The sequence below is a fragment of the Crocuta crocuta genome, unplaced genomic scaffold (genome assembly GCF_008692635.1).
Source record: "Crocuta crocuta isolate KB4526 unplaced genomic scaffold, BGI_CrCroc_1.0 scaffold20, whole genome shotgun sequence".
Taxonomy (NCBI): domain Eukaryota; kingdom Metazoa; phylum Chordata; class Mammalia; order Carnivora; family Hyaenidae; genus Crocuta; species Crocuta crocuta.
Window position 1 is genome coordinate 7,588,827 of NW_027527932.1, and position 12,638 is coordinate 7,601,464.

Here is a 12,638-nt window from a genome sequence, read left to right on the forward strand (position 1 = left end):
TGTTAGGAAATAACTTAGGTGTGGAAAGTCGTAGGAAGACGAGAAGTCAAAGAAGGAGTCAAGAAGACTCAAAAGAAGAGCAGTTGTTACTAAACATGCCTTCAGTGAATTATTCATAATAAATTCAAAATATTGGAAATTAACAGGGAATAATATTTTGCGAGGTGGAGTTTTGTATTTGGCATTAAGACCGTAGTCAATCAGTATCTTTCTAGAAGGAAACCAGTAGTCAAAATGTTTGCTTACCTTCATGAGCTAACTAATTAATCTTATTTTTCAGTAATCAGACGCCATCCAGTTTAATTTTCCCCATATTATACATTAGGCAGTGATTCATACTGAACTGACTTCTATGAACGCGAGGTAAAATGGAAATACTAATTTGGAAATGGATGTTAATATCTGACATTCCTAAGCGCATCTGAGGGCTGAAGAGATGCCTGTGCTCTCCAGTTTGTGCTTTTCACCCTCCACACAAGAAAATTATTCTTTGATTCAGCATTAAAGCTGCTGCCTGCCTGGCCTAATATCACGGTGATGTGAGAGTTTGAATTCATGATGAGTTCGTTGAGAAAGAGGTACCCGGTTGAGTACTTAATAGTCCTTACCTAATGTGATCCTTTACCCCAGTCTAGTGACGCCCACCTTGTTCCACTCATAAAACAAGGGTGAGGATACAGATTGTAGTATTCAGAGGCCCATCTACAGCATTAATTAACATGAGAAACCAAGTAGAAAGATTACAAGATGGTGGAGGAGAAAGGTGCCACAAAATGAGATTTGAAGACCCTTGGTTGTAGTCCTCAATCTGAAACTCTGTAAGTCCATTGAAAAATCATCCTCTGCAATATCATGTTAAAACCACAATCTTTCTGAAAGAGTAAGTAGCAATGGACTCCAAACAGGTAGGTTACAAACCATCATGCTCTGTAACAGGATTTATAGGAAGGAGAAATAAAGTTCTCAATTAGTCAAAAACTTTTGGAAAGAAGATTTAGTTAAGGTAGGATTTTGCTAGTAAACATTCTAAGTTTTCAAGACTAGAAAAAGGTGTCTTCCTACAAGCATGTATGTTTGATCAGCTGCCCTGAGTAGGACAGTCCCATTAGGGATTCCATGACTCTGTGCCCATAATAAGAGAGTGTTCCACATGCTACAAGTCTAAGGGGGAAAACACACACAGTAGGACTTCAGAACATTTGAAAGTAGGCTTGAAAAGCCACCTAGTATGGACTGCTTCTTCCGTGGACTTTCAAAAGTTGGTCCCGATTTTTATGATAACCTCTGTCAATGGCACGATTTCAAGGATACCTGTTAAAGCTAGAAATATTTCATAAGGAAGATCAAATTGTAGAAGTCAGTGAATAACTATGAAGGGAGAAAAAAACGTTTTAGTAAATGTGAGTGGAGACAACATGAATGGACTACATACAAATCATTTTCGGTGGACAACATTTGATGAGGTGTGTTTCATTACCTTTGACTATAAATCTCTCTATGGGGCGTTTAACATTTCAAATCAGCTGCTGACACAGTAGGAAGTATCAAAGATGGGGATTGAGAGGTAGAGATTTTAACTCCCACTCTATGGTTTGGGAAAGTCACTTAACCTTTCTGGGCTTTATGAATTCACTTATTCATCTATGGTTATTTATATATTTTTTCAACAGACATGAAACAGACTTGTCCTGTGGCTCTCCCCCAAGGTTCCTCTTCCTTGGACTAAGTGCAGCCCTAACATGTATTATTGAATAGAAATAATTGTTACATTATAGAAAGGGGAACTACTTTTGGAGGGTTGGAGGAAGACAGTTTAAATTCTGTAAAAAAAAAAAAAAAAAGTTGATTTGCCCACGAAAGCAGCAGATACAAGACCATAGGGCTGGCCTAAGCCTTTACCACAAAGAACGAGAGTCGAGGATGATACATAGAACAAAGTCAGAGGATGAAGCAGTAGCAAGAGCTGGAAAGATCTCAAGGGTGGTATTGACTACAAGACCTCCTGGTGGAGACAGTAAACCTAACACAGAGAACTCAAGCAGACACCTCTTCAGTCTCACCTTGAGTTTCAGATAGATCTAACTGGGTTGGTAAAATGACTAGGCAACATTGGTAGAGAATGATTTTGTTACCAAAAGAACAAAAGAAAGCCTATGACTAAGTAACTTAGTTGACCTCGACAGTAGATCTGTGTCATGGGAACATATGCTGATAGGCAATTATGAGGCATTTTGACACTGTGTGGGATTTTTTTTTTTCAAGGAAACAGAAAAAGATATCATTATTAATTTTATGTTTTCAGTTCTGAAATGGAATGAGCCATACACCTCTTCGTTACTCTTCTTCTTCCCATTTTTTTCTTTCTTCCCCTCTCATGCTTTATAATCCTCTACCTGCATGAACTCCCTAGCTCCCCCCCCAGAGTGAAAACAATGAGCCACTTCTGTAAGCGGCCAAAATACTCATTCATTTAAGTTTGAAAATGCCAGAGAAACGTTAAGTGAAATCCACCCTACTCCTCTTATACAACACATTTGAGCTCTAGATACGTTAAGAGCTTCATCTTCCCAATGCTTTTAATTCTAATCCTTGCAGAGACAAAATTCATTGCTTGAATTACAAGAGTGAGTCTCATTAAGGCTAAAAAGCAGTGACCCAGATAGCATAATGGATTAATATGGTAACCTTGCACCTTTAGAGCTTTACTTTCAAATCTGACTGTGCAGTCAAGCCATTGCAATAGTCAATTAATCAATTGGTTAATAGCAGCCTGTAGTGTTCTGAGTCTGGAAGTTAGTAGATCATTTGAGCCAATACTATCCTATATAGAATTAAACTAAGAATCGTAGTATGCTTAAAACCTTTCTGAAGGGATCACAATAAAAGAAATTGTGTTTCACGAATAACTGCAATGCTGTAATCACTAACAACTATATAATTTTGACACTGTAATAAGTATCATTTTTGAACCCTATGTCATAAATATCTACCAGTGATATATGGTTGCATTTCATTAGTTCAGAAAGTAAATCTAATTAATCAGGTCTTGAGTAATGAAATGTGATGTTGACTGAATTCTTCAATTCTATTCTTTGGTAACAGTGCCTTTAGGGTGATGCGTATGTTAGGGTCATTCTATGCTCAAGAGGAAATGGGGGTTGAGGTGGAAATATGTGTAGTTTAGCAGGATATTCTACAGAGTTTTGAAAGTCTAAAGATTTTTTTTTAAAGTTCCAGAAATATGTTTGTGAAAAATTCTTCTGATCTTTTTTCTTTTCTTTTTTTTTTTTTTGGTAGATGCAAGAGATACGGAACCCAGAAGGAACCCAGTATAGTTCCCACCCTCAGATGGCAGCCATGAGACCGAGGGGCCAGCCTGCAGACATCAGACAACAGCCAGGAATGATGCCGCACGGCCAGCTGACCACCATCAACCAGTCGCAGCTAAGTGCTCAGCTTGGCCTGAACATGGGAGGAAGCAGTGTCCCCCACAACTCACCATCTCCACCTGGAAGCAAATCTGCGACTCCTTCCCCGTCTAGTTCAGTGCATGAAGATGAAGGCGATGACACCTCTAAGGTATGACGAGGCCATTTTTTAGGATCTATAGGAAATGCTTGTGGCCTGAAAGGAATATTTTTTAGCACCTTCCTTGACCAGTGGTGCATGCAAGTTTATATCATCCAAATGAGCAACATTAGTGGGGGGCGTACTTTTTTCTTTAATTTTTAAATGTTTATTTATTTGTAAGAGAGACAGAGCTTGAGCAGAGGAGGGGCAGAGAGCGAGGGAGACACAGCGCGCCCCAGGCTCCATCTGAGCTGTTAGCACAGAGCCCGATGCTGGGCTCGAACTCACAAACCGCGAGATCATGACTTGAGCCGAAGTCGGACGCTCAACCGACTGAGCCATCCAGGAACCCCGGGGACATACTTTTTTAATGAAGCATAAAGTTGCAAACTGAATAGATTAAATCACTTGTTTGTCCAATTACAGTCTTCAGTCCCTAGTAAATCATTTAAATATAGATATATTAAGCATTAAAGTAGATTTCACCCACAAAATATAAGGTCTGCATTGTGAGTAGGGAGAATAAGTCTTGTAGGACTCAACATCCAAAATGAAGCTTAATTCACCATTCAACAACATCTATTTTAACAATTTTATTTTATTTTTTTAAGTTTATTCTTTTTTTTTTTTTGAGAGAGAGAGAGAGAGAGACAGCATGAGCAGGGGAGGGGCAGAGAGAAAGAGGGAGACACAGAATCCGAAGCAAACTTCAGGCTCCAGCTGTCAGCACAGAGCCTGACACAGGGCTCAAACTCAGGAACCACAAGATCATGACCTGAGCCAAAGTCAGACACTTAACTGACTGAGCCACCCAGGCGCCCTTAACAATTTTATTTTAAAAAGGCACCTCTCAGAGATACAGTGATGGCTATGTGTGTGTGTGTGTGTGTGTGTGTGTGTGTGTGTGCGAGGCACACGCACATGCATGATGGTTAGATAAAACCTTTGAGATGATCCATCCATCTCATACTGAGATGAGAAGGTAAGGACCAGGGATATTCTATGACTCCCTTCCATTAGAAGAAGCCTGAGTGTTTCCTGGCTCACTTTCTGTTAACCCCATGCCAATATGGTTGTCTGTCTCTCTCTGTCACATTAAGTTATCTGTATAGGAAGCCAAGCCTTAAGTGTCCTTAGATTGGAAAATTACCTGCAGAAGGTTTTAGTTCTTTAAAATACCCCAGGCAGCTTTTTAAAATGTCTACAGCAAAGCCAAGTGCAGTCTCACTCAAAAACACCAAAATAATCTTTTCATTACCTTGGTGATCAGTCAAGCATCTTCCAAATCTGTCCCAGTGAGAAAGGGCCCTTGTGCCCATTTATCATGCAAAACACTCCCGGCTACAGGACTATTTCATATTCCCCCTTTATCCTTTAATCTTACTAATCACTTGTTACTTGTGTCGGCCCTTTGTTTTCCTTTGACTTTTACAAGAGTTTTATTTTGCGGAAATTAACCTGTCAAAAACAACCCAGTGGAGATCTGACCTATATGGGTAACTTTCCAATAGCTATATCATTTTCTTTATTTTTTTTAAGTTTACTTATTTATTTTTGAGAGAGACAGAGACTGTGCAAGTAGGGGAGAGGCAGAGAGAGAGTGAGAGAGAATCCCAAGCAGCCTCCACACTGCCAGTGCAGAGCCCAGTGTGGGGCTCAAACTCACAAAGCCATGAGATCATGACCTGAGCCCGAACCAAGAGTTGGGCACTTAACCGACTAAGCCACCCAGGTGCCCCTACTAGACTATTATTATTTAAGTTACAGATAAATAGTGACTCAGATTTCTTTAGCCTGATGACAAAGACAGGGCTGCTGCGTTGACTATGATTTATTATTCTCAGTATTCTTGATCCTCTGGCGTGTGGGGCCTTGATCCTGGAAAAACTACTCCTCCCGGGGCTCGCTAATTCCAAGAGATAGAATATGACGCCCCCGTGAGCCCACTTTTGATAAACGAACCAACCAGTCCGGAACACATTCTGCCAGTCATCCACGCCATCAAACTCACAGCAAGTCAATATATTCCCACTGACCTAAATCACCAGACCAAGTACCAGACAACTAAGAAACGCCTCTACAGCCCATAGCTCACTGACATTGTTCAAACTATCCAATCCTTATTCAGCATACCTACCCCGCCTCACCCATCCCTTCCCACAGGAACCCCCAAAAAGGCTCTGGGCCATGCCCTGCCCTCTCTCTGTGTCTGCCTCTTAAGCACCCCTTAATGGTGTGCTGTGCCTTCCATTTCTAGGTATCTGTGAATACAAACTTCTTCCTTCATGACAGTCCTTTCTATATTTGCTGTCTTTCCACACCCAAAGCAAATCCTGGGTCCACTTGAGGACAGCTGTGTAGCTAAATATCATTGCTCATGCTGGTCCTCTCCACCTGCAGAATTATCATTGTCCATAAGCCAGTTGAGGTAAGGTAAAAAGATCAGAGATTAATTAATTGATATTACATAAATTATTTATTGGGTTAGGGACACCCTGCCCTTTAACTGGTCATTTAGAGGACAAAATAATATTCTTAAGAAAACATGTGTTAGGGGCGCCTGGGTGACTCAGTCGGTTAAGCGTTCGACTTTGGCTCAGGTCATGATCTCACGGTTCGTGGGTTCGAGCCCCGCATTGGGCTCTGTGCTGACAGCTAGCTCAGAGCCTGGAGCCTGTTTCAGATTCTGTATCGCCCCCTCTCTCTGGCCCTCCCCCATTCACGCTGTCTCTCTCTCTCTCAGAAATAAATAAAACATTAAAAAAAGAAAGAAAGAAAACATGTGTTAGTCTAGCAGTATCTATCAGTCGATGGATATGTGATTTTGATATTGGATGATGCATGGATAATTCAAGTTAATCTCCTAAACATAAATGCTATGTACTATATTATAAGGGGGGAAAAAATCAATGGTCTTCCTATAGTACAGATCAATTTGTACATCTGGATTATATCTTTATCAGTATTCATTGCTGACATTTCAGGAAATTAGTGCAAAATTAGCACCTTCTGACAGTAAGTGGTATGCAGGATTATTCTGACCTACAATAGCGTTTTCCACACTCTTCAACTTCTATGAGTAGAAGACTGAGGAGAAACCAGATATTCATAGAATTAACATTCACAGATTCTGCCATTTCCTACTGACCCATAAGGTCCATGTCTTATAATTTTGCTGAGGCAAAATTTTCCTGAGTTTGTATGTTTTACACCAGGCTGGTGTGAAAATTTACCGGTGCACATCCTATCCAGTCATTCAACATCCACATCTCAAAATAATTTACAGCTCACTATTAAGTATAAGTATTGTACAGTAGAATTTGTACTCTGTGGTGGTATATTTTTGAGTTAGCCATGTGTGAAAGCTTAGGGATGGATTTCTTGAGAATGCCCTCATTAAAACGGCTCTTTGTCTATACAAATATTGTCAAGTTCACGTTTCGTTTGTTTTTTACAGTTTATTTATTTTGAGAAAGAAAGAGCATATGTGCAAGTGGGGGAGAGGCAGAGAAAGAGAATCCCAGGCAGTCTCCGCACTGTCAGTGCAGACCCTGATGTGGGGCTTGAACTCATGAACCATGAGATCATGACCTGAGCCGAGGTTCGACACTTAACCAACTGAGCCACTGAGGCGCCCCAAGTTCATATTTGGTTCAAGTATATTTTCCATCTCAAGCAAACCTCCCTTCCGGTTCCAGCTCTACACACTGCTCTTCACCTTCTTTCCAGTTCCAAATCTGTTTATTCAACTTACATTTATTAAATGCCTAAAGAAGCCTCTGACGAAACTACACAAGAATTCTTTCATCCTCGCAGTAAAAGATGAAACTGGGATTTTTTTTCCTTTATCTGTGAGCAGGATTTATGTGGAAGGCTGTACTGCAGCAGCTCCAGTTAAATGTGAAAGAGCGTCAAGTCAAAAAGATCACTTAAATCATTTCTAACAAGAGAACTAAAAAAGACTATTTATTTAGTCTCCTACCAAAAAAAAAAAAAAAATAGCTTTTAAAACTTCCCTCTTCACACTGGGAGCTCTCGTAAGCAATTACATATTAAATCCAGTTTATCTAACTGAAAATTAAATGAAATAAGTTTGTTGTGACAGAGAAAAATATTGTAAACACGTCAGTAAAATAAGTTATCACCTTATAAACGCTGCCCATGGTCCTGATGGCTGTGGTGCTGTGTGGACAGGGAAGTCATAAACTGGACCTAGAGTAAAACATCAAAGAAATATATACTCGGGGAGCTTGTGGTTCTAAGCCTGTAATCCAGCACTTGTAATACAACAGACACTGTGAGACACTTAAAGTATCTGCATTAGGAGTATATTTTTAGCACAGTTTTCTCTTTCGGGAAATTGTGGGCTAAGACTCACAGTATATCTTTCTCTATCCTTTTACTTTCAATGTTTCTACATCAAGCATCCTTCAGTTTTATATGGGCCCCTTGTCAATAGCATAGAGTTAGCTATTCTTTACTTTCTTTTTAGTTTATTTATTTATTTTGAGAGAGAGAGAGAGCTCGAGCAGGGGAGGGGCAGAGAGAGGGAGAGAGAGAATCCCAGGCAGGCTCCTCACTGTCAGCTCAGAGCCCGAGGCACACAGGGCTTGATTCCACAAACCCTGAGATCATGACCTGAGCTGAGCTCAAAAGTCAGGGGCTCAACTGACTGAGCCACTCAGGCGCCCCTACTTTTAAATAAAACTGGCTTTATTTATATCAATATAAGTACTGAAATATTTGGGTTTATTTCATTTAAGTACATTGTTTCCTTTTTCTTCCATGTTCGTTCCCTTTTCTCTTTTTTACCTTCTTTAAGGCTGTTCTTATTTTACTCATTCCATAATTTTCCATTGTAAGATGGGAAATTTTATACTTTCTCTTCACTTTGTAGCTACCTCTGACACACAAATGCATAAAATTCTAACATCAATTAATATCTTGACTCTTATGTTATTTAACTCCAAACACTCTCCCTCCCTTCAGATTTATAGTGGAGCAGTTACTGCTGTTGTTTTAATCATAATTTAATTGAATTATGTCATTTAATAAACTCCATGAGACATCATTTTTATTTCTTTCACAGTCTTTTCTCCTTTAGATTTTTCTACATATTTAATATCTTCTTTCATCTGACATCGTCTTCCCTGTGCCTTTAAAAATTTGCTTTCATGAGGATCTATGGGGACCCTGATCGCCTTAAAAACTACTTTCACTATGTATGGAATTTTAGATTGCTGGTGGCTCTCTTATACCAAATGGAAGACATTCTATTATTATTATTATTGCACTGCATCCTGAGTTTCATGATTGCTCTCAAAATTCTACTGTTTCCCGGTCTTTTCTTTGAAAGTAATCTGCCTTGATTCTCTGACTAGTTTTAAGATCGTCTCTTGCGTTTGGTATCCTGCACCTTCACTGTGAGGTGTGGGGGTCTTAAACTTACCGTGAATTTACTATTTCTGTTTTACATCAGTCCCGGGGAATTTTCAGCCATCCTTGGTTCTCAGATATTGCCTCTGTCCCATTCTTACTCCCTCTTCATTCTGGCATTCTAATACAGCAACTGTCTCCACTTTTGCTAGACTTCCTTTCATATTTTCCACCTTCTTGCCCCTTTGTAACATATTCGGACTAATTTATTTATGTCATTGTCCCAGTTCATAATTCTCTTTTCAGCTACATGTGATCTGAAATTAAAGATGATCTATTGAGGTTTTCACTTCAATTAATTTATATTTCTAGTTTTAGTTGGTTCTTTCTCAAATCTGGTTGGGCTGTTTTCTCAGTTGTCTGCTATTCATCCGTATACCTCACTCTCTTGTTCCTTTGACAATGTGCTAATTCCAACACCTTAGGCCTTTTGAGGTCGGTTTCTATCATCCGTAGTTGCTGCTGGCTCTTGCTTCTGATGCCATGTTTCCCTTTGCTTTCTGGCGTTTAGAATGAAAGCTGATGCTCACTAAAGCTTGACGAGGATTACATCAGACCTGATCCACAGGAGGGTTCTTGCCAGGATGATTTACATTTGCTGCCGCCGAGCACCATTCCTATCTAGAACCACTCCTGGCTTGAAGTTTTTCCAGGTCACCCAAGCAGAACGCATTCAGAGTATCATTCCTTAACAGATGCTGGTTTCTGCTTGCAAATTATCACAAAAGATATTTTCTAGTCTTCATTCGGTATCGTCCTTGCAGGTTCTGAGAGGGCACGCGTGGAGGAAGTTGTTTTATCGCACCCTGGCACTGATGGTCTCGTTATTTTCTGTCCTGACTCTGATAGAAACCCTCCAGTTAAGCACCCCACTTTCGGTCAGCCACGGGCTTTGTCTTCTATCTATTGTGCCTTTGACTCCATTTTATCAGGCCCAGCAACTGTCTTGAAGACAAAAGCTGACTTCAGTACTCTGCTCACTCCTTTGGGTTCCTGCTTTCACTTACTTTTTCCTTTTTTAAGAGTTTCTTACTAATCTGCTAGTTTATCAGTGCATGCACCTTGCTCTGCTGGGCAGAGAGAGGTTGTTTCCTCAGAGCAAATAAGATAAGTCACTACAGCAACAATTAAATAAGCCTTTAGAAAAGTGCTTTTTATTTACCACTGTTCTGAAGGTAAGAAGATTCCTGTAAAAAGTAAAAATGATAAGCAGACAGGTTTCTATAAACACTAAGTGAAATCAAGCAATGTTAGAATCAAATGTCAAGTCATATTATCTAGCAATAGGACAGCAAATTGGGCTCCAAAGTCTGGTATTTTCTACGTTGAACTCTCTTTATTATGCAGCTGATCAACACTTCACATGGTATAATATGTATGGTACTTTTAAAGAATTCCTTAGATGCCAGCCATTGAAAAAATATTTACTCTTTATTTATCAAAAATAAAGTATCCCATTGGTGAAGGCTGAGCCTCACAAACTAGGCTCTGGGGAAAAATAATAAAATCCAGTCAAATAGCCAGTTGGCTCTCAATTCTAAATAGTTGTTCCTAAAATCCATTTAAGGAATTAAATCATATTAGGATACAGTATTTTCAAGCTGCATATGTTCTTAGACGATTCACACCTTAGAATGTTGAGCACACTTCATTAATTCCTGGAGTAAAAATAAAGTGAGATTGAACACAGGCACCTTGCATTTTATTCAACTCTCTGCCGGCGTAGTGGTGCACTCTACACACGGCATGAGAAACCCTCATTCCAAAAGAATAAGAAGTAGACATATTGCCCTAGGCAAGCACCTTTGGAAAAGACCAAGTGGATTCCACAAGATTGATAAATATAAATATAATAGGTATATATCATTGCCATCAACTCTCTTCCTCATTTTCACATAATTTTGCTGGACAGTAGCCCAAGTTGCCTAACCTTACATAAGGCCACTGAGTACCCTTGCTAAACTCATCCTCAGGCAACACCCAGCTATGTTCGGCAGGATCAGGGATCCTTAAAAATGAATTTGCTTTACAAACGATGATAACGATTCACACTGGTGAATCATTTCAAGAGTATAGCATTTCATAAACTTTTTTTTATAATTGATGTTTTGAGTCATTGACTGTACTGTTATTATTAATGATAATAATAAACCTGATTGCAAAATGAAAGAAGTATTATTACAGCCTTGCTGATTTCACAGTAACTAGATGACTTACTTTCCATGCTTATTTGAATTTATTCTCATAAGGGGATTTTGGACAGCATAGTTTAGAGAGAAAAGAGAGAATGAATTTAAGGAGGAAAATTTTTCACTTACAGCAACAGCACCGCCACAAAAAGTTCTGTGATATGCCCTGTTTCTATGGCGAAGATTTTATAATATTTACTTTATATGATAAGAGTTATAAGTGGAGTTCCATGTTGTTTGTTCAGCCTATTATGCAGATGGTGCTTGATTAAAATCTATTTTAAACTCCAGCGATTACTGCAAGATAGTGTGCATTAAACAGCTCTCCCAGCACCATTAAAGGCTTTGGGACCGCGGCAGTTTATTTTAAATATGCTTATAGACGTTTCTAACTTCTCCAGGGACATTTCAATATCAGTGATTCTCTTTCCTTGAGAGTCTTAACACGTGTACTCTGTATTCTTAAGAAGTATTATCTAAGCCACACCGTTAACACATGCTTTTTTAAAGTGAAAAATTATTGTTTTCTTGTGATAAATAAGTTAAATACATCACTATAATTAAGCAATAAGACATGACGAGAGTGGGTTACCAGGAGCCTAAGGACACCTCTAGGGATTTTCAAAATAAATCTATGTCTACAAGTAAGTTACAAGAGGTGTTACGCAGATGCCTTGGCTTCCAGGAGAGTAGTATTTATTGATGCATTTGTGTATGTGTTCATTTATTCATTAGTGCTTTAATCGAAGGTGAAGTAAATCTGTCGGAGATCAGGATTCCAGTTAGGACTTCAACCCAGCCATGTTCTTCGTTGTTTCGATTTTCACACAACTTTTACGTGTGTTTCCAGTGCCGTTTGTCTTGTAACCCCCACCCAAGGCAAGACCCCATACCGACCGACGCTGGGAGAGAGGACAGATTAACGCCACCTGGTCTTGACTTTGAATGTGCTTGTCGTCACAGGGAGTTTACACTTTTGCATTATACAGTTTCTTCTCTATTCGAGAGCTTATGCTGTTGGGATTAAATTTAACTCTCGTTTTAGAGCCCTAGTAACTTTAGAAATGTTGCGCTCTAAAACAATGCCCAGGACACAAGGCCCTGCTTGCTCGGGTGGTCACCACAAGTCAAGCATGACAGTACCTTTAAGTGTAACTAATCAAAATCAAATAAACAGAAAGCACATGTTAGCAGTTGTGGCTCTATAGCCATATGTGCTTAGCGGCTACCCTTTCAGACAGCACTGAGAATATTTCCATCTTTCCAGAACATTCTATGAGATGGCGCTGCTCTAGACTTTAGAAGTTAGGGCCTCTCAGAAAATTGGGATGTAAGATTATAAGCTTTCATCCATCTAAGTGGGAATTCAGGATCTAGACAACATTCACAATTAAGGTTCAGGGGCCTATTACAAACCCATTTAGCTAATTCTTCCACCACAAT

The 12,638-nt window shown here is 39.4% G+C and overlaps 1 protein-coding gene across 1 annotated transcript in view; it reads left to right on the top strand.

The window, feature by feature from the left end:
- TOX (thymocyte selection associated high mobility group box) overlaps positions 1–12,638 on the top strand; it is a 145,966-nt gene that overhangs the window by 98,265 nt on the left and 35,063 nt on the right. Inside the window, exon 3 of the mRNA XM_077751841.1 lies at positions 3,298–3,579. Within this exon, the coding sequence (XP_077607967.1) occupies positions 3,298–3,579 (282 nt within the window). The remainder of the gene's footprint in view (positions 1–3,297; positions 3,580–12,638) is intronic.